The sequence below is a fragment of the Coregonus clupeaformis genome, chromosome 21, assembly GCF_020615455.1.
Source record: "Coregonus clupeaformis isolate EN_2021a chromosome 21, ASM2061545v1, whole genome shotgun sequence".
Classification (NCBI taxonomy): Eukaryota; Metazoa; Chordata; class Actinopteri; order Salmoniformes; family Salmonidae; genus Coregonus; species Coregonus clupeaformis.
The window spans coordinates 55,809,934-55,829,995 of NC_059212.1; the positions used below are offsets into that span (position 1 = coordinate 55,809,934).

The 20,062-nt window shown below is 44.1% G+C and overlaps 2 protein-coding genes across 2 annotated transcripts in view; both read left to right on the top strand.

Moving 5' to 3' along the window:
- Positions 1 to 22: 22 nt before the first annotated feature.
- LOC121534469 (probable G-protein coupled receptor 148) lies at positions 23 to 4,742 on the top strand. The gene is made up of 4 exons (XM_041841061.2): positions 23 to 318; positions 776 to 1,036; positions 1,212 to 1,374; positions 4,347 to 4,742. The coding sequence occupies exons 1-4, from the start codon at positions 23 to 25 to the stop codon at positions 4,740 to 4,742; spliced, it is 1,116 nt and encodes a 371-aa protein (XP_041696995.2).
- Positions 4,743 to 9,870: 5,128 nt separating this feature from the next.
- LOC121535459 (kelch-like protein 24) overlaps positions 9,871 to 20,062 on the top strand; it is a 43,163-nt gene continuing 32,971 nt past the window's right edge. Inside the window, exons 1-4 of the mRNA XM_041842553.2 lie at positions 9,871 to 10,084; positions 12,575 to 12,678; positions 13,217 to 14,061; positions 16,898 to 17,082. Of these exons, the coding sequence (XP_041698487.1) occupies positions 12,604 to 12,678; positions 13,217 to 14,061; positions 16,898 to 17,082 (1,105 nt within the window). The 5' untranslated portion in view covers positions 9,871 to 10,084; positions 12,575 to 12,603. The remainder of the gene's footprint in view (positions 10,085 to 12,574; positions 12,679 to 13,216; positions 14,062 to 16,897; positions 17,083 to 20,062) is intronic.

The following is a 20,062-nucleotide window of genomic DNA, read 5'->3' on the forward strand; positions in this document are numbered from 1 at the left end:
ACGGCACGTTAGCTCTGTAGAGATGGCCACTGAAGAGAACCAAATGGTCCTGTCTCTCCTCTGTGCCTTTGGGACCTGGTACAACAGCTCTGGCCACGCTGAGAGACATAGCAGAATCTCCTCTGAGACCAGCGGCAACACCTCAGACACTACAAACACTACTACCAACTACTTCCAGAGGCAGGTGGAGCTGTTCACCCGCGAGTGGCACGTCTTCCTGCCTCCGCGCCACTCCAGGGCAATGCATGTTTGCCCCATCCTGGGCTTCCTGGCGGTTTCCCTGGTGATTCCAGTCATCCTCACCCGAATCCTGACCAGGTGAGTCACCCCAATTCCAAAATTGACCCTTAACCCCTACCCCCTAAGTTTGTAGATGGGATGCATGGGTGTGATGGTGTGTAGATCTGATGGACAGGTGTGAGCAGTTTCACCTAGCTAGTCAGCAGACTGTTAAGGCTACTGCTTTATACAATGCTTTCAGATCTACTTAAGCGCAGAAGGCTTAGGGCATGTGTCCAACTCATTCCACGGAGGGCTGAGTGTCTGCAGGTTTTCACTCCTCCCTTGTACTTGATTGATGAATTAAGGTCACTAATTAGTAAAGGAACTCCCCTCACCTGGTTGTCAAGGTCTTAATTGAAAAGAAAAACCAAAAACCTGCAGACACCATGGATTTGAAACCCCTGGGTTAGGGTAAGGTTGATTTGGAGTTAGGCATATGTAGCATTCATCATCATCATCATCATCATCATCATTGTCCTCCTTCTCCTCCTAGCCCCTGGATGCGCCAGGAGACCCGCTATCTCCTCCTGGCCAATGCATTGCTAAGCGACATGCTGTTCATGTCGCTGTACATGGTGAGCGCCTGTCTGAACGCGACGGGCGTGCTGATGTCAGAGTGGGCGTGCGCTACCATCCTCTTCCTGTTGGGGGTGCTGTACTGCGCTGGGATCCTCAGTACCAAGGCCATGGTGCTGGACACATCACTGGCCGTGATGGCTCCACTTCGATACTACGCCCTGTGGCCCGTCTCCAGGTAATGGGAACACGGGCTGGGAGAGTTTTGTCAGTACTTCTTATGACTTCACTGTATGATGTAATAATGGATGGAGTTTAGAGAAACCGTTATTTATCTTCCATCTTTCCTCTCTCTCCCTCTCCCTGCCTCTCTCTCTCTCTGTCTCTCCTCTCCTCTCCTCTCCTCTCTGTAGGACGAGGAGGGCGATCGCTGGTATCTGGGCTGTATCTGTGTTCTTACCAGCAGCGTCTGTAGGGGTGTTTGTGTGGTACCACTCTACTGGACCCTGCTCCCTGCACATCTGCTCCCTGCCCCTCTTCCTGGTCCTCACCGTCAGCCAGTCCACTCCCATGCAGGTGGCTCTCAGTCAATCAATCAAGCAATCAATCAACAAAGCAATCGCAATGGAGATTACTGTGTAAACCAGGGGTAGGCAACCCTGGTCCTGGAGTGCTTCATGTTTTTGATTTAACTGACCTGGAAGACCAGGTGTGTTGAATTTAGGCAATCACTGAACCGATCAATTAGCTCAGTTGGTCTGGTGTGGTGCCTAGTTGGAACAAAATCCTGCAGTACCTGCGGCATCCCAGGAACAGGGTTGCCTACCCCTGATGTAAAAGAGAGTGGAGTGTTGTAGAGAATCGAAGGACCATGAATGTAATAAGAAACCTTAAGGCCGGTAGCAATCACTACAGAATGTCCGGTCAGAACAAGGATGAGGCGGGTGTTCAGGTTAAGGGGAGTTTAATGGAATAAGATGTTCACATCCACACAAATCTGACCACTCATGGTTCAGATAACATGTCCAGTGATAACTGACATTAACTATGTGGTTCTGAAAGGAAAGCGGAGAAAGAAAATGTAGACAATAGCACTGCTATAATATGAATGCCATGGCTGTATAAGCTAGCACAGGTAAGTATATAACAGCAAGGGCTATACACTACAGCAGTCATAAGGCCTAGTCACATGGCAATAGACTACACAACCTATTAGACTTGTACAGTTGTGGTCAAAAGTTTTGAGAATGACACAAATATTAATTTTCACAAAGTCTGCTGCCTCAGTTTTTATGATGGCAATTTGCATATATTCCAGAATGTTATGAAGAGTGATCAGATGAATTGCAATTAATTGCAAAGTCCCTCTTTGCCATGAAAATGAACTTAATCCCCAAAAGACATTTCCACTACATTTCAGCCCTGCCACAAAAGGACCAGCTGACATCATGTCAGTGATTCTCTCGTTAACACAGGTGAGAGTGTTGACGAGGACAAGGCTGGAGATCACTCTGTCATGCTGATTGAGTTAGAATAACAGACTGGACGCTTTAAAAGGAGGGTGGTGCTTGAAATCATTGTTCTTCCTCTGTTAACCATGGTTACCTGCACGTGCTGTCATCATTGCTTTGCACAAAAAGGGCTTCACAGGCATGGATATTGCTGCTAGTAAGATTGCACCTAAATCAACCATTTATCGGATCATCAAGAACTTCAAGGAGAGAGGTTAAATTGTTGTGAAGAAGGCTTCAGGGCGCCCAAGAAAGTCCAGCAAGCGCCAGGACCGTCTCCTAAAGTTGATTCAGCTGCGGGATCGGGGCACCACCAGTGCAGAGCTTGCTCAGGAATGGCAGCAGGCAGGTGTGAGTGCATCTGCACGCACAGTGAGGCGAAGACTTTTGGAGGATGGCCTGGTGTCAAGAAGGGCAGCGAGGAAGCCACTTCTCTCCAGGAAAAACATCAGAGAGACTGATATTCTGCAAAAGGTACAGGGATTGGACTGCTGAGGACTGGGGTAAAGTAGTTTTCTCTGATGAATCCCCTTTCCGATTGTTTGGGGCATCCGGGAAAAAGCTTGTCCGGAGAAGACAAGGTGAGCGCTACCATCAGTCCTGTCTCATGCCAACAGTAAAGCATCCTGAGACCATTCATGTGTGGGGTTGCTTCTCAGCCAAGGGAGTGGGCTCACTCACAATTTTTCCTAAGAACACAGCCATGAATAAAGAATGGTACCAACACATCCTCAGAGAGCAACTTCCCCCAACCATCCATGAACAGTTTGGTGACGAACAATGTCTTTTCCAGCATGATGGAGCAACTTGCCATAATGCAAAAGTGATAACTAAGTGGCTCGGGGAACAAAACATCGAAATTGTTGGTCCATGGCCAGGAAACTCCCCAGACCTTAATCCCATTGAGAACTTGTGGTCAATCCTCAAGAGGCGGGTGGACAAACAAAAACCCACAAATTCTGACAAACTCCAAGCATTGATTATGCAAGAATGGGCTGCCATCAGTCAGGATGTGGCCCAGAAGTTAATTGACAGCATGCCAGGGCGGATTGCAGAGGTCTTGAAAAATAAGGGTAAACACCGCAAATATTGACTCGTTGCATAAACTTAATGTAATTGTCAATAAAAGCCTTTGACACTTATGGAATGCTTGTAATTATACTTTAGTATACCATAGTAACATCTGACAAAAATATCTAAACACTGAAGCAGCAAACTTTGTGAAGATCAATACTTGTGTCATTCTCAAAACTTTTGACCACGACTGTACACATGAAACTCAGGCAAATGTGCTCAAATAAACATTACAGTAATGTTGAAATGTATACATAATATAAATACAATGAGCATGAGTGATATATAGAATAGAAAATGGCCTAGCACCATAAATTAGAAATGCTAATAAACGGCTAATCGCTAACAGTCATGCTAAAATGCTCATGCATTCCAACGCAAAATGCTAACGGTAGTGCTAACGCTATCAGGAGCGCGAGCTAGCTAACAAGCTCAACACACGGTAATTATAGACCACAAAACTTAGCTCCACATAATATGACACAGGTCTCAAGGCACTTACGTTTAGATGCACGCTCAATTAAACATCAGACATACAGGGATTCAGTCCACAGGAGGAAAAGTTCACCAGGAGGGAAAACTGTGGAAATTATCATCAGGATTGGGAAAGCACGTTTCTGACCACACAGCGTCCACTGATAGGCTGAACGAGATGTGGTGATAATTATTTGGCGTGACATTAACCAATAAGACAATAACAAAAGTGGGGGTCCTTTGAATGGGAGACTAAGCTGCCTGACTAGAACTAATCAAGGGATGGCTAGAATCAGCTGACTGCAGCTGGCCATTTTAACAACTGATGTAAACCTAAACAATAATTACATTCTAGAGTGAGAAGGTTTATGTATATTACAATTTTATTACTTTGGTATAATATCTACTTTATGTATTGTAAAGTGAAACCAATATCTGTTTTTGCACACTATTGGATTCTTTTTCAGTACATTACATTGTCATTCTCAGGTGTCCATGCTGCTGACAGTAACAGGCATCCTCCTCATCCTGCTCCTGGTCTTCTCTGGCTATGTCGTTCTGTACTGTCGCACCCGCATGTCTGGCGTGTGGAGAGGAGAACGCTCCTCCCGGGCCAAAGGCACATTCCTCATCCACTACCTCCACCTCTTCCTGTCCTTCCTGCCCATGTTGGTGCTTCTCATCAAGCTACTGCTCTACTGCCACCTTGATGCCCTGGACCTGCGTGCCAACCTGTGGGTGTCCCTGGTGGTGTGTAACATCCTCCTGGTGCTCCCCAAGGCCCTGGCTCCCTACCTTTACGGCTTCAGGTACAGAGACCTGTGTGAGGCCCTGTTGGCCTTTTATGGGCTGAAGCGGCCCACCGCCATCTCGCCTGTCATGTGAGCTTTGGATGAAGGGGGCTACAGGAGAAAGATAATACAATAAAACATGTTCCTGTACATATAAGAATATTAGCACAGAAGAAGAATTGGGGAGGTGGGTTGCTTGTCACACTTTTCACTCTGGTGTGTATTTCTCAGCATCAGTATATCTTACAAGACTCTTTTCAATATTAGGAGAAATACCAAGGTCTTGAGTTGAAATGGGGACCATTTTATCCTCATATCTTATTCAAACATGGAGTTATAAGCCATTAAACACACTCTGTCCTCTTGACAACCAGTCCCTTCCCGGGGTTGCCTGTCAGGACAGTATAGGGTTGGTTGTCAGGACAGTATGGGGTTGGCTGTCAGGACAGTATGGGGTTGGTTGTCACACAGTATTGGGTTGGTTGTCAGGACAGTATGTGGTTGGTTGTCACACAGTATGGGGTTGGTTGTCAGGACAGTATGGGGTTGGTTGTTACACAGTATGGGGTTGGTTGTCACACAGTATGGGGTTGGCTGTCAGGACAGTATGGGGTTGGTTGTCACACAGTATGGGGTTGGTTATCAGGACAGTATGGGGTTGGTTGTCAGCACAGTATGGGGTTGGTTGTCAGGACAGTATGGGGTTGGTTGTCATGACAGTATGGGGTTGGTTGTCAGGACAGTATGGGGTTGGTTGTCACACAGTATAGGGTTGGTTGTCAGGACAGTATGGGGTTGGTTGTCATGACAGTATGGGGTTGGTTGTCAGGACAGTATGGGGTTGGTTGTCACACAGTATGGGTTGGTTGTCACACAGTATGGGGTTGGTTATCAGGACAGTATGAGGTTGGTTGTCAGGACAGTATGGGGTTGGTTGTCACACAGTATAAGGTTGGTTGTCAGGACAGTATGGGGTTGGCTGTCAGGACAGTATGGATTTGGTTGTCACACAGTATGGGGTTGGTTATCAGGACAGTATGGGGTTGGTTGTCAGGACAGTATGGGGTTGGTTGTCATGACAGTATGGGGTTGGTTGTCAGGACAGTATGGGGTTGGTTGTATATAAGTATAAATAAATAAGTATAAATAAATTCTACATAGTTGAATATTTGCTTCGACATTGTAGTTCTTACTCCACTCAAATCGTCATATCAATGCTTAATAAAACAAACAGTAACCATCTGATATTTGGATGAAAATTACATATTTTTTAAAGTTAAAAAAGTAAAGCTGTAAACATTTGTGTTAACTACATTTTTTTGTTGAAAAAATACTTTTTCAAACAGGAACAGGTGTGTGTGTACGTCTGAAATGATCATAGATGTCAAAGTTTCACAAGTTTGGAAAGCACAACAGAGTACAGTACAGAAAAGTAGAGTGTATTCGATACAGTACAGCACAGTATACAGTAGAGTACAGTACAGCAGAGTACAGTACAGTAGAGTTTAATTAAGCAGAGTACAGTACAGTATATAGTAGAGTACAGTATAGCAGAGTACAGTACAGTAGAGTTCAATTCAGCAGAGTAAGGTACAGTAGAGCACAGTATACAGTAGAGTACAGTACAGCAGAGTACAGTACAGTAGAGTTTAATTAAGCAGAGTACAGTACAGTATATAGTAGAGTACAGTATAGCAGAGTACAGTACAGTAGAGTTCAATTCAGCAGAGTAAGGTACAGTAGAGCACAGTATACTGTAGAGTACAGTACAGTAAAGAAAATAAAAGTAGAGTGTATTCAGTACAGTACAATACAGTAAATAAACTAAAAGTAAAGTATAGTTCAATTCAGTACAGTAGAAGTACAGTACTTTCAGTATTATATTCTACTGTATTCGACAGAATTAAACGTGACTGTACTGTACTCTAATGTACTGTACTCTACGGAATTAAACGCAACTGTACTGTACTGTACTCTAATGTACTCTACTCTACTCTACGGAATTAAACGCAACTGTACTGTACTGTACTCTAATGTACTCTACTCTACGGAATTAAACGCAACTGTACTGTACTGTACTCTAATGTACTAAACTTTCATCTATGTAATTAAACTCAACTGTACTGTACTGTACTCTAATGTATTGTACTCTACTCTGCTGAATTAAACTCAACTGTACTGTACTGTACTCTAATGTATTGTACTCTACTCTGCTGAATTAAACTCAACTGTACTGTACTGTACTCTAATGTACTGTACTGTACTCTATTGAATTCAACTGTTCTGTACTGTAGTGGATGGCCGTGGAAGATCTTCCAGCCAGAACTGTCAATAGGCTAACTGAAATGTTTTGTTTTGTTTATAAGAGCGTCTTTGAGATTCTTGCTGTACTGAAAAGCGTTATACAAATTAAATGTGTTATTATTATTAATTTGCTCTACTGTACTGTTCTCTACTGAATTACACTGTACTGTACTGAACTCTACTGTACTGTACTCCCCGTGTAGCTCAGTTGGTAGAGCATGGCGTTTGCAACGCCAGGGTTGTGGGTTCGATTCCCACGGGGGGCCAGTATGAAAAATGTATGCACTCACTAACTGTAAGTCGCTCTGGATAAGAGCGTCTGCTAAATGACTAAAATGTAAAATGTAAAATGTACTCTACTGAATTACACTGTACTGTACTGAATTCTACTGTACTCTACTGAATTACAGTGAATTCTACTGTACTCTACTGAATTACACTGTACTGTACTGAACTCTACTGTACTGAATTACATTGAACTCTACTGTACTCTACTGAATTACACTGTACTGTACTGAACTCTACTGTACTGAATTGCACTGAACTCTACTGTACTGTACTGAATTACATTGTACTGTACTCTACTGAATTACACTGTACTGGACTGTACTGAATTACACTGTACTGTACTGTACTCTACTGTACTGTACTCTACTGAATTACAGTGTTAAGGCTCTCTCCCGAGTGGCGCTGTGCCACTAGAGATCCTGGTTCGAGTCCAGGCTCTGTCGCAGCCGGCCGCGACCGGGAGACCCATGGGCGGTGCACAATTGGTCCAGCATCGTCCAAGGTAGGGGAGGGTTTGGCCGGCAGGGATGTGGGTTCGTTTCCCACGAGGGGCCAGTATGAAAAAAATATAAATAAAATGTATGCATTCACTAACTGTAAGTCGCTCTGGATAAGAGCGTCTGCTAAATGACTAAAATGTAAATGTAAATACTCTGCTGAATTAAACTCTACTGTACTGTGCTGTGCTGTCCAAACTTGTGAAACATAGACGTCTTTTTAACATCTGGAAAATACGTTTTCTAGGCGTCTTTTCAACGTCATTTAGTTTACAGGTACATTGTTACAATGGGGATGGTTGTCAGATTATGAGAAGCAACCCCAACATCAATGCAAACACCATCCCCAACCATCCCCCCAATGCTAATTAAGATGCTAGTTACCACATGGCTTGACCTATGAGAAACTCACAAATAGGCTTGAAATAAAGCTCTCCCTTTCCTGTTTTCAATAAAATTATGTGTTTATGAATACTCCCATCATACAACTATTTATTAAAGAAATAACAAGCTATGAATATTTACTTTCACCCATGAAAAGTTATAATATTCCTCTCACCTCAATGTTTTGTGACCCTGACCTGAATTGACCACATGGATGACCTCTCCTATAGAGGACAACCATTTTAATCTTGAAATTATGACACAGCCTCCCTCTGGATTTTGAGTAATAATCACTGGGACAACCAACCCGTGAGACAACCAACCCCGGTCTCCTCTACTTTGTCCTTCGGAAAGTAATGATAGCTCAAATCCCCCATGCCAAGAAGAACTGTGTCACACGAGTCTGTGACATAAACACTTTTGACATTAATTGACCAAGCTGCTTTCTCTGATCTGTCATTTTCTGAATGGTTAGTTAACAGTGAGTAGGTTTACATGCACACTAATAATTCGATATTAAACTGATTTTGGCAGATGGTCAACTATGGCATTAGTCATGAGTAGATAGATGTTGTAGTCCTCAAAGAGACCAGATAGAGAGTCAACAACATCTGGAATCCACATCTGTTGCTGGATGTTAAAGGAACAGTACCACAGGAACTGGAGAAATGTTATCAAACTACTAATCTCGTTTAACCCAGAACTAAAATCTTGGTAATTTGGTCAGATACCTTAGAATTTACCTAGTCTGTCCACAAGATATTATGTAACAACCTACTTATCTATCAACTGTCATGTCAATGTAAACTAAAGGCAATACGTTTTTCGAAAATAATTAGGTCAAGAAATTGCTTTATTTTCAGTTCTTGATCACAATGCCACAATGTATATGCATTGAATATCCACTAGAGGGTAATGGTGTTTCAAAACAGGGTTTTCGACTGATGTTGACACAAGGCGTTGACGAGTTGGGAAAAAACGTTGAAAATGGGTCAGAGACCAAAAGTGAGGAAGTAGCTCTCTAAAGATAACTTTCCTTGGCTAAGTAGGATTGTGCAACATTGTTATGAAATTATGACATGATTCCTTTAACCCCTCCCCCTGTCCCCTACTGTAGAGATGATCTGTTGCAGCAGCATGTTTTGAACCGTTCTATCCACGTGCCCCATATCGGGTTACAAAGCATACCCTTTGTTTACCACATGGCTGAGCGTTAAAAGGATCTTGACTGTTTATGTATCTTTAAAATTACAAAAAAATCAGGACAGTAGAATACAACACAACTATATGTCATTGACCAGAGTGTGCTTGTAAATCATGTAAATGGTTGTTTGTTTTCCATCCAATTTATATTGTAAACTCATTGTCAGCATTCAGCAATAAGGAAAGTTACTAAAGTATGTCTGATTTATACTATTCTGGTCTCTCAACTCATGATCATAAGTGACCCAATGAGTATAAATTAGACCTATAGCACTATCAGGCAATATCCTGCACTTTATTACATTCTTGGTGTTGACAAAAAAGTTTCCTGATTTTCTGAGAAAAAAAATTCTACATCAGGGAAGTTTTGTTTGCAAACAAAGGCCAGCCACGCGGAGGACAGAGGTACTTTGGGAAGTGCTGTTTTCTGATTGCACAACTGTAAAGCACAACCCCTTCTTATGAAATACACTACCCATAAGCACCAATAACTCCAGCTGACTGGGTCGGCATATTCTGAGGATGTGACATATATCTCGCTGTGATGTTTACCATTTGTTACAGTTCTTTGTCTCTGCGAGCATAACAAGTCAGGATGTCTAGAAAATAGAGAAATACATTTTTTTTTTTTTTTTTGTATAAATAAACGTATTTTTATCATACAATTTTTGGACCAAGAATTTTTCTTTCAACTTTCTTTTCTTTTTCCACTACTCCAAATAGCCGAGGCGGTTCATACGGAGACTTTTGCATAAGGAAGGTAAGGTACTTTAGTAAAAATAGCAAGTAATATATAACGTATATTCCAATACTCTCTTGTATTCAGTTGTGGCATTGGATTTTTGGTCAACATACTGTATGCCTTCATTTTGTTGGTCTAAGCGTAAAAGCGCACTGTTCAAGGTTTCCGAGAATAGGTCATCGATTTTTGGCTGATGAGACACAATAGAAAAGGCTACCATCTATAGCAGATATCACGGGTTTTTAACTTTTTTGGAGTTGTTATTGTACATGCGTTTTATTTTAAACATTTTGACAGTCATAATACACCTATTGCTTCATCAATATTGACATTTGATCATTATAATAATGTTCGATTCCATGCTGCATAACATAGATTCTGTCAATCCTGATCAGAATTTAATATGCTCAACCTTTTTGGGATTTGCTTGTTTATTGTGCGTAAATACGTGTATATGACCATTCCCATTTTAGAAATCACCTAGTCGAATCTCTCAAAAAAGACGCGACAAGAAGACGAGGTCACTGTGGCTATATAAGAGATGCAATAGCTACAGAGAACACTTTACTATGGCAGGACTGAACTCCAATGGAGTGGAGTTTAGTCCGCTAACTTTGTTGTTGTCTTTATAGCCTAGCTACACAGGTCAAAGAAGGCACTGCCACTTGCAACCCTGTCCTTTGTGTTGCTTAATTACTAGGAGGTGCTGCGGCTGCGGACTAGGATAACTCACACAAACAGTTGTGTGTTTTGTTCCGCTTGTACGTCTCAACCGCCAGGTTAAATATAGCTCGGATGAGAATGACCACATTCATCAGATAGCCAGACCGGTGCGCTGCGGTTATTTACCACCTCTGCTTAGTAACCGCACGCACGTGACCTGAGTGAAGAGCGCACGCTGGTGCCTGAAAGACATCATGAGACAATGTCAACTTCTTTATCATTATGTAAAAACAAGCAGGTTCTCATGGCAGAATGAGACAGTGAAGGAATTAATTTCCCCTCTGAATTAAATAGATGGTTTGAGATAGTAGGCCTGGGGCTGTACACCTGTGTGTGTGCGTGTTCGCGTGTGTGTGTTCGTATAAAATCTGTGCGCTGAAGACATACTACGCATTATACCTGTTTTATGCTCCAAACTTGCCATTCTCTGGAGGTGAAAAAAGATGACTCAGGAGTGACCCCGAGGCTCTCTCCCAGAATTGATGATAATCTAGTTTGCCATTAATCTGGTTGGCATTAATCTGGTTTGGCAGTCTGTCTGTTTCAAAGACTGTGCCCCTAGGATCCACAGTTAGAGCATCACTGTTGAAAAGACTACAGGCCTGGCTTCAACAGGCTTCGCAGATTGCTCACTGATAAAAGCATGATGAGGTGATGCCTTTCTTTTCTTCTCCTAGTTTCCTTCAAAACAAACATGATTGATGTACCGTTGCACCACAACCTTTCTAGCTCTATTGTCCTTGTGATTACTGGCCTTTTCAACTGTAGTACTATGGCCCAGGGCACATCTGCTTCAGTACAGAGACAGAGGAAGTGGTTAGTAGATATGTGCATATGCAGGGCCGGCTCTAGCCTTTCGGCAAAGTTAATTTCCTGCAATACAACATATTTTGAGTGTAGAGAAAATGTTGCAGTTTTAAAGCAAGTTTTCTGCAATTTTACACATTTTACCATGGGGCGTAGAGAAAATGTTGCAGTTTTAAAGCAAGTTTTCTGAAATTCTACACATTTTGTAATGACTTATGCCATGTTAATATGATATTTGAGAATTACAAACAAAATCAATCGAGGCCCCCTGGAGGTCAGGGCCTCTGGGCACAGTATTTGACCATAATTAGATAGCTGGCTAGACTAACTACCAATCTAAACATTGTTAGCTGACATGCTGACTGTCAGTGACTGACATAACAAGAGAATAACTGCTGATGCACAACCACGTTTTGAAAATGGCACCTGGTGTGTTCTACTATTCTTACTCTCAATAGTAAGTTGAGACCCCACTGAGTTCTAAAAATAAATAAAATACAAATATTTTGTATGTCGCTTATGCCTGGAAGCGGCCCTGTGTGAATGGCTCAAGTTTATAAGCCCTCAAAACTACAACTTTTCTTCTACCCTGAAGACAGTGGAATTGTTAGTACAACTAGTTTTCTCTCTCTGAAGCTCAAAGCAGGCTGTTTCCCATGTGACTTCTTTATGACTATTGCCTCTGGAGAGTACTTGGTTTCTCCATTTCGTCACAGCAGTGGTTCAAGTTCAGTAGTTAAGTTCAACTTCAAGTGACTTGTATAACTTGATTTGTACTTATATATAACAATTGTAAGATTTGATCTAGAGCTACATATGCTTATAACACATCTATAAAACATGCACAATCAGATCTACTGTTCCTTAGTGTATATCACCACATGTAACATGATCCGGTATCCGGTCGGTCTAACCTTATTTCCTGTTGTCCCTCCCGGTATCCGGTCGGTCTAACCTTATTTCCTGTTGTCCCTCCAGGTATCACGTAGGTCTATAGGGCAGCAGCCATGGTGTTGATCCTGGGCAGACGGCTCAACAGGGAGGACTCTGGGACCAGGGACTCCCCCGCCGTCAAACGAAAGGTGCTCACTAAACCCACACATTTTATCACAACTCAGAGTTCTTACTAGTCCTGATAAGTGTTTTGAAGTGCAATATGTATCAATTATTTCTCCAGTGACAAATAAAAACATACTAAAAACACATTTTTCCAAGAAGCAAAACAAACTGAACATGGCCAAGACATTACATTTTACATTTTTCGTCATTTAGCAGACACTCTTATCCAGAGCGACTTACAAATTGGTGCATTCACCTTATGATAGCCAGTGGGACAACCACTTTACAATATATCAAATCTATATATATATATATATTTTTGGGGGGGGGAGTGGGGTAGTGGGAGGGTATAAGGATTACTTTTATCCTATCCCAGGTATTCCTTAAAGAGGTGTCTCCGGAAGGTGGTGAGTGACTCCGCTGTCCTGGCGTCGTGAGGGACCTTGTTCCACCATTGGGGTGCCAAGACCCTCAACACCTTCAGTTTATCACTTTTGACTGTAGATTAAAAGTTACAGAGTAGGCCTTTAAAATGAAACTCATTCTTCTCATCCCTCCAAGGTGTTCGAAGTGGACTCCAAAACTCTGACCGGTAATGAAGTTCTAGACTTCTCCTCCGGCTCCTCCCACTCGGAGGCCATCTTGCAGGTGTTCAACGAGTTCCGCGACAGCCGCCTCTTCACTGACGTGGTCATCAGCGTGCAGGGCCGCGAGTTCCCCTGCCACCGTGCAGTGCTCTCCGCCTGTTCCTCCTACTTCCGCGCCATGTTCTGTAACGACCACCGCGAGTCGCGTGAGATGCTGGTGGAGATCAACGGCATCCTGGCCGAGGCCATGGACTCTTTCCTCAGCTACGTCTACACGGGCCGCGCCAAGATCACCACCGACAACGTGCAGTTCCTCTTCGAGACCTCCAGCCTCTTCCAGATCTCCACGCTCCGCGACGCCTGCGCCAAGTTCCTGGAAGACCAACTCGACCCCTGCAACTGCTTGGGCATCCAACGCTTCGCCGATGCCCACGCTCTGAAACAGCTGGCCAGCCGCTGCCGCTCGTACGCCCTGGCCAACTTTCCTGACGTGGCCCAGCACGAGGAGTTCCTGGACCTGAGGAGAGATGAGTTGGAGGAGTACATCTGCAGTGACGAACTGACCATCGGGAAGGAGGAGGTGGTGTTTGAGGCGGTGATGCGCTGGGTGTACCACAGTGTGGAGCCCCGGAGGCCCGTGCTTAAGGACCTGCTGCACCACGTCCGGCTGCCCCTGCTGCACCCCAACTACTTTGTCCAGACAGTGGAAGGAGACCAGATCATCCAGACGGCGCCAGAGTGCTACCAGCTCCTCCACGAGGCCCGGCGGTACCACGTACTGGGCAACGAGATGATGTCCCCCAGGACCCGCCCACGCAGGTACGGTGCAGGGGATGTTGGGAGGTGTAGTTCAGAGACTTGATCAGTCAATCAATTCAATAGAACTGTATTGTTCCTCAAGGGGAAATTGATTTGGCACAGCTTTTGGGATAGAACAATTCAACAGATCTAGGTAGGGCAGAGTTCACCTCATGTCTTCAAATAGTCCTCTATTTATTGTAAGGCCCTGAAGACACTAGGGCCCACTCAGATATGAGGATGTGTTGTGACTGAACACGGTACAGTTCCTTCTTCCCTGCAAGTCAACTGGAAGACAGATTATATGTCATCTCTAATTCCTCTTGGCTCATCACTCATCTGTCACAATCATTTTATGGGGATTAACTCTAATCCTAAAAAGAAGGATAGGAAATGTCTGTTTGCAAACAAAAACCACTGCCACTTTGCTCTCAGCTCAGGTAAAGAACCACCCACCTTTGTCTCTGTGAGGAGAAAGATGAGAGAGAGAGAGAGAGAGAGAGAGAGAGAGAGAGAGAGAGAGAGAGAGAGAGAGAGAGAGAGAGAGAGAGAGAGAGAGAGAGAGAGAGAGAGAGAGAGAGAGAGAGAGAGAGAGAGAGAGAGAGAGAGAGAGAGAGAGAGAGAGAGAGAGAGAGAGAGAGAGAGAGAGAGAGAGAGAGAGAGAGAGAGAGAAAGGGAGAGAGGGAGGGAGATAGATAGAGAGAGAGAGAGAGAGAGAGAGAGAGAGAGAGAGAGAGAAAGAAAGGGATAAGACAGAGATGAGTGAAAGATGAGAGGAAGAATGTCAGACTCAGTATTCCACTGTTTTCTCCTCCACAGTAGATGGTTTTGGGTTACAACATGAATGTGTGCCTGCAGTGTTATTGTGCAGACACAGAGGTTTGTTTTATAGTCCTGTTTTGTAATGAAATTGTGTCATGAGGTGGAAGAGCTTGTCCATACACATTCCAGTTTTTCTGCCAGAATAACGGCTATGTTGCAAGCCTTTGTAGCCTTAACCATTCGTACATTGGGTCTTGTTTTAATAGCAGTAGTGAAGCAGCGAGTCACATACAGCCCCGTTTTGTTTGTGTACGATATACATAGGATCATATGAGTGTGTGTGATGAGTTCATCCACAGAGAATGTTCTGGACGTGTCTTTATGTATTCTGTGTTACATGTTAGAGTATGTGTGATGAGTGTTAGCAGATCAGTTCAACTGGTCTTTAAAGCCACATAGACACGTCTGCTGTTTTAGACGTCACTGGTTTCAACAGTGCTTTTCTCCTGTCACTGGTTTCAACAGTGCTTTTCTCCTGCCTGCGGAGTTGTCTGGGTTAAGTATTATTTGACGCTGGGTGCCAGTTAGCTAGCAGGGAGGTGACGTGTCTCTCTCAAGAGTACCGTGTCAGTATCCAGGCAGATCAGAACTGGCGTGGAGCCTGCCGTCTGTCTGTGTCTGTCTGGGTCTGTCTGGGTCTGTCTGTCTGTGTCTTTCTGTGTCTGTCTGTCTGTCTGTGTATGTGTCTGTCCGTGTCTGTCTGTGTCTGTCTGTGTCTGTCTGTCTGTCTGTCTGTCTGTCTGTCTGTCTGTCTGTCTGTCTGTCTGTCTGTCTGTCTGTCTGTCTGTGTCTGTCTGTCTGTCTGTCTGTCTGTCTGTGTCTGTGTCTGTGTCTGTGTCTGTGTCTGTGTCTGTGTGTCTGTGTGTGTAGCCCCAGGACCCCTAGTTCCAGCTCTTGCCAACAGATGCATGCCATCACCAACTTTCAGCCCCCAACAGGGCCCCCATCTCTGGGGAAAGCCTGGGGCTCTGAATGCTCTCTGTGGATCACTCACCTGAGTTTAGCTCCACACACCCCTGACCTCAGCTTCTTACCTATGACCTGCACTCGTCATTACCAGTGCTGTGTCTAAACAGAAAGGGGGAATGTAGGGGAAAGGTATGGGGAAAGTGTAAGAAAACATGTTGTTGGCTAGCAAATTGACTCCCTGTATAAATCAAGGTTAAATGTCATTGAGTTTGATTTAGAGTTAGGATATTCTGAAGTTTAATTATAAAGGATTAAGGATTCTTGACAGTACCACATAGTGTGGAGTTGCAGTGAATCGCTCCCCCCAACCGAAGGAAATCATGTCATAGCCCTGGCATGCACTTTCCAAACAGTGAGGCAGATAGAGAAGCATTCAGTTGGTTTATTGAGGTCATTGATATTCAGTGGTCTTTATTAGGTTATTTCTGTTGTTATGAAGAATGTGTATTTTGAGTCTTTTGCCAGGTAGACAAGTACAATCATGTGAATAAAGTATGACATATTACACGTTGTGAATTACCAGTCTATAGCTGTGCAGCGTACTGCCTTCTCTTTTTCACTCTAGTCATAAATCAAACTGACTGGCCTGTATTGTGGTGTTGCTGAGTTGTATCTCATTGCTGTCTCGTTTTCCCACAGTCACCTGCATTGTGTATGTTCCTCTGGAGTGGTGCTGTGTTGTGTAATGTTGCTATGTGTAGTGTAGTCTTTCTGTGCTGTCGTCTTATTTCTCCACAGCGACTAGTGTTAGGTTTATTTTGATGAGTCTTGTTACTGTATTGTTGGTTTATTCTCTCTCTCTCTCTCTCTCTCTCTCTCTCTCTCTCTCTCTCTCTCTCTCTCTCTCTCTCTCTCTCTCTCTCTCTCTCTCTCTCTCTCTCTCTCTCTCTCTCTCTCTCTCTCTCTCTCTCTCTCTCTCTCTCTCTCTCTCTCTCTCTCTCTCTCTCTCTCTCTCTCTCTCTCTCTCTCTCTCTCTCTCTCTCTCTCTCTCTCTCTCTCTCTCTCTCTCTCTCTCTCTCTCTCTCTCTCTCTCTCTCCCCTCCTTCCTCCTTCCCTCTATCTGCAGGTCAACAGGCTTCTCAGAGGTGATCGTGGTGGTGGGGGGCTGTGAGAGGGTGGGAGGGTTCAACCTGCCCTACACAGAGTGTTACGACCCTGTGACGGGAGAGTGGAAGTCCCTGGCCAAGCTCCCAGAGTTCACCAAGTCAGAGTACGCCGTCTGTGCCCTGCGTAATGACATCCTGGTCTCAGGTGAGCTCCTCGTCTGTTGGCTGACAGTCTGCCATCCTAAACAAGGATTAGTCATGGAATATGTCATCATATGAATTGGTTATGTCAAGAAAGAGATCAGGAAATGCCAGGAAGTATACATGGGAGCCATCTACTTTAATTGGTTAATTGTAGTAACATTCTTCCCTTGTATCATCTGCTTAATGACCACAGATAGCTAGAAGGATTGGATAGGGCTCTACCTATCACTATAACCTATGCTACCAGTCCAGATGGCCATTAATAGAGACAGGAATCGCTGGTCCGACCAGGAAAAAATGAAAAACTCATTCATTCAAGAAAGGAGACCAGCTAAGGGAATAATTATTTTACAGCCTATTGAGACACACAGCTGTAGAGTACTCAGATATGTCTTCCCTCTCTGTGGAGTGAAGAAAAGGGAGTAATGTAATGTAATGTTAGCCATGTGTTTTTTGTTTTTTATAAGAGGAAAATGTGAGAGCAACATCTGGACACACTCTGCAGGCGCGGTGCCCAGGGAGGCCCTTATTGGCCAGCTCTGTCACGGTTTCGGCCGAGGCTGCCTCTCTCCCTTGTTCGGGCAGGCTTCGGCGTTCGTCGTCTCCGGAATTCTAGCTGCCACCGCTAGATGTTTCATGTTCGTTTGCTTTTGTCTGTTTGTTTACACACCTGTTTCTGTTTTGACGTAATTAGTGTCCTATAAGTTTCTCGTTGTGTTTGTCTAGTGTTGTGTGTGATTGTTTCCGTCAGTGTTGTGTTTTGCTCGGTTGAGCGTATTGTCTCCACTGTGCTGGAGCTTATTTTTGCACTTGTGTGTGCACCGTTACATTTTGTCGCACCTGTTAGTGCGCATTTACCTTTCGCCTTCGTGCGGGTTTTGCTGTCGGGCTTAGTTGTCCTGTTGCCTGTGTTGGGCCAGTAATACAGCCTTTGGAACATTCAGTCTGCGTCCTGCGTTTGATTCCTACACTACACCTACAACACGCCCTGACAAGCTCACTCATTCCATCTTTTCCCATTGGCCAAGAGTCAGGGTCACACGGCTCTTTGTGCTTTATAGCTTTCGAGGATAAAATTGCTCATAAATGCTGATCTATGGTCAGTCTGAGTCTTACCCTCTAATGGTTGAGGTTAGGGTTTACGGAAGGTAAGCTGATCCTAGATCTGAGCCAATGAGGAACTTCTACCCAGGGCTTTTATAGCCATTTGACCGGGCTGATTAATACTGGGAAAAGTGTGCTGACCAAGTGTGGCGCAAACTGCCCTTTTTAAAGCCTCAGTGGGCCCAAGTTTAACAGGGCATCAGTAGGATAACGTCATCTACAGTCCCTGATGAAAACAGAACGGGTTCCAATGTAATACCAAACCTCAGGCTTTCCCTGTAAGTTCACAGTCTGGCCTTGAGGGAAAGAGTTCAGTGTTTATGTCTTGTGCTCTACATGTCCTCACGTGTGCGCTATCAATCTACCCGCAAGCCATGCCTGGAAATGTCAACATATTGTCCCCCTCCCTCCCTCCCTCCCTCTCATCTCTCTTGCTCTCTCTCTCTTTCGGTCACTCATTCCTCCTCTTATTATTTATTACCCTCTCTCATTCTTCATTGGTCTTTCTCTCTCCCCATTAGTTCTACTAGTTTCTTTCCCTTTCCCCTCCTTTCTTTCTCTAACTTTATCTACAACATGTTCCCCCTTTATTGCCCCTCTCTCTCTCTCTCTCTCTCTCTCTCTCTCTCTCTCTCTCTCTCTCTCTCTCTCTCTCTCTCTCTCTCTCTCTCTCTCTCTCTCTCTCTCTCCCTCTGTCCCTCTCTCTCTATCCCTCCCTCTCTCTCTCTCTCTCTCTCTCTCTCTCTCTCTCTCTCTCTCTCTCTCTCTCTCTCTCTCTCTCTCTCTCTCTCTCTCTCTCTCTCTCTCTCTCTCTCTCTCTCTCTCTCTCTCTCTCTCTCTCTCATCTCTCTCTCTATCTCTCTCTCTCTCCCTCAGTCCCCCCCTCTCCTTTCCTCTCTCTCACCTTCTCTCCCTCTGTCCCCCCTTCTCTCTCTTCTTCCCTCTTTGGCTCTCACACACCTACTCTGGAGGGTGTCCATCAGTACAGCTGCAGTAAAGCCCAGTCTTCAATAGGATCAGAATGAGATGAACCGTGACTGTGACCATGACCCTAAACATCTTTCCCACAGTGACTGCATACTTCAGCTCTCAACACTCACTGTCAATGACCACAATATGACCAAACGGTTCACCTCTCTGCTCACCACTGTGGGTATCCTAACCTGAACTGATGTCAGTGGGAGATTTGGGTGGCCATTTGACCACATTAACCAACCCAACCAACGCTAATTTCACTGGATTCCTGCAAATCCAGAATTCCAGAACACACCAGTGATTGTATTTGACAGTAGTTGGAATGTTCAAAATAACTCAGAGATCGACCGTAATGATCTACTGTACTATACCTACATTTCTGAGAAAGCTGTCAAATAAATCACCTTTGCCTCCTGTGTCTCGGCATGCCCCTCTCCTTGACTTTTCCTAAGGGGTGTTTTTAACGTGACGGTCCGTCCTCCTGTGTAGGAGTTGATGCTCAGTAGGAACACTTCCTTCCTGTGAGAACAGACCTGGTTTGGAAGCTTAATGAGTAGGTTCAACATCATGGTGCACTTTGAAGTGTTTGAAGTTTATTTGTTTTGTTTTTTTGTCTTGAAAACTGGTTCTTATCATATGCTCTGTTTGTTATTTGGAGACAGACAGGAGCCAGAGGGTGGTAGTCTATAGAGATGGAGTAGAGATGGAGAGACCAATGTGATTATCAGTTGATTAGTAACAGTACCTTGACTGACTGACTGACAGACACCACTATTAGAGGGTTATATAATAGTCACATACCACTACCCACCACTCACACATAACAATGGCTGTTGACTATGACTTCATCTACTTTGTCCTATCCTCAGTCTTCACCTAAAATAATTCTCTGATGGAAGTCA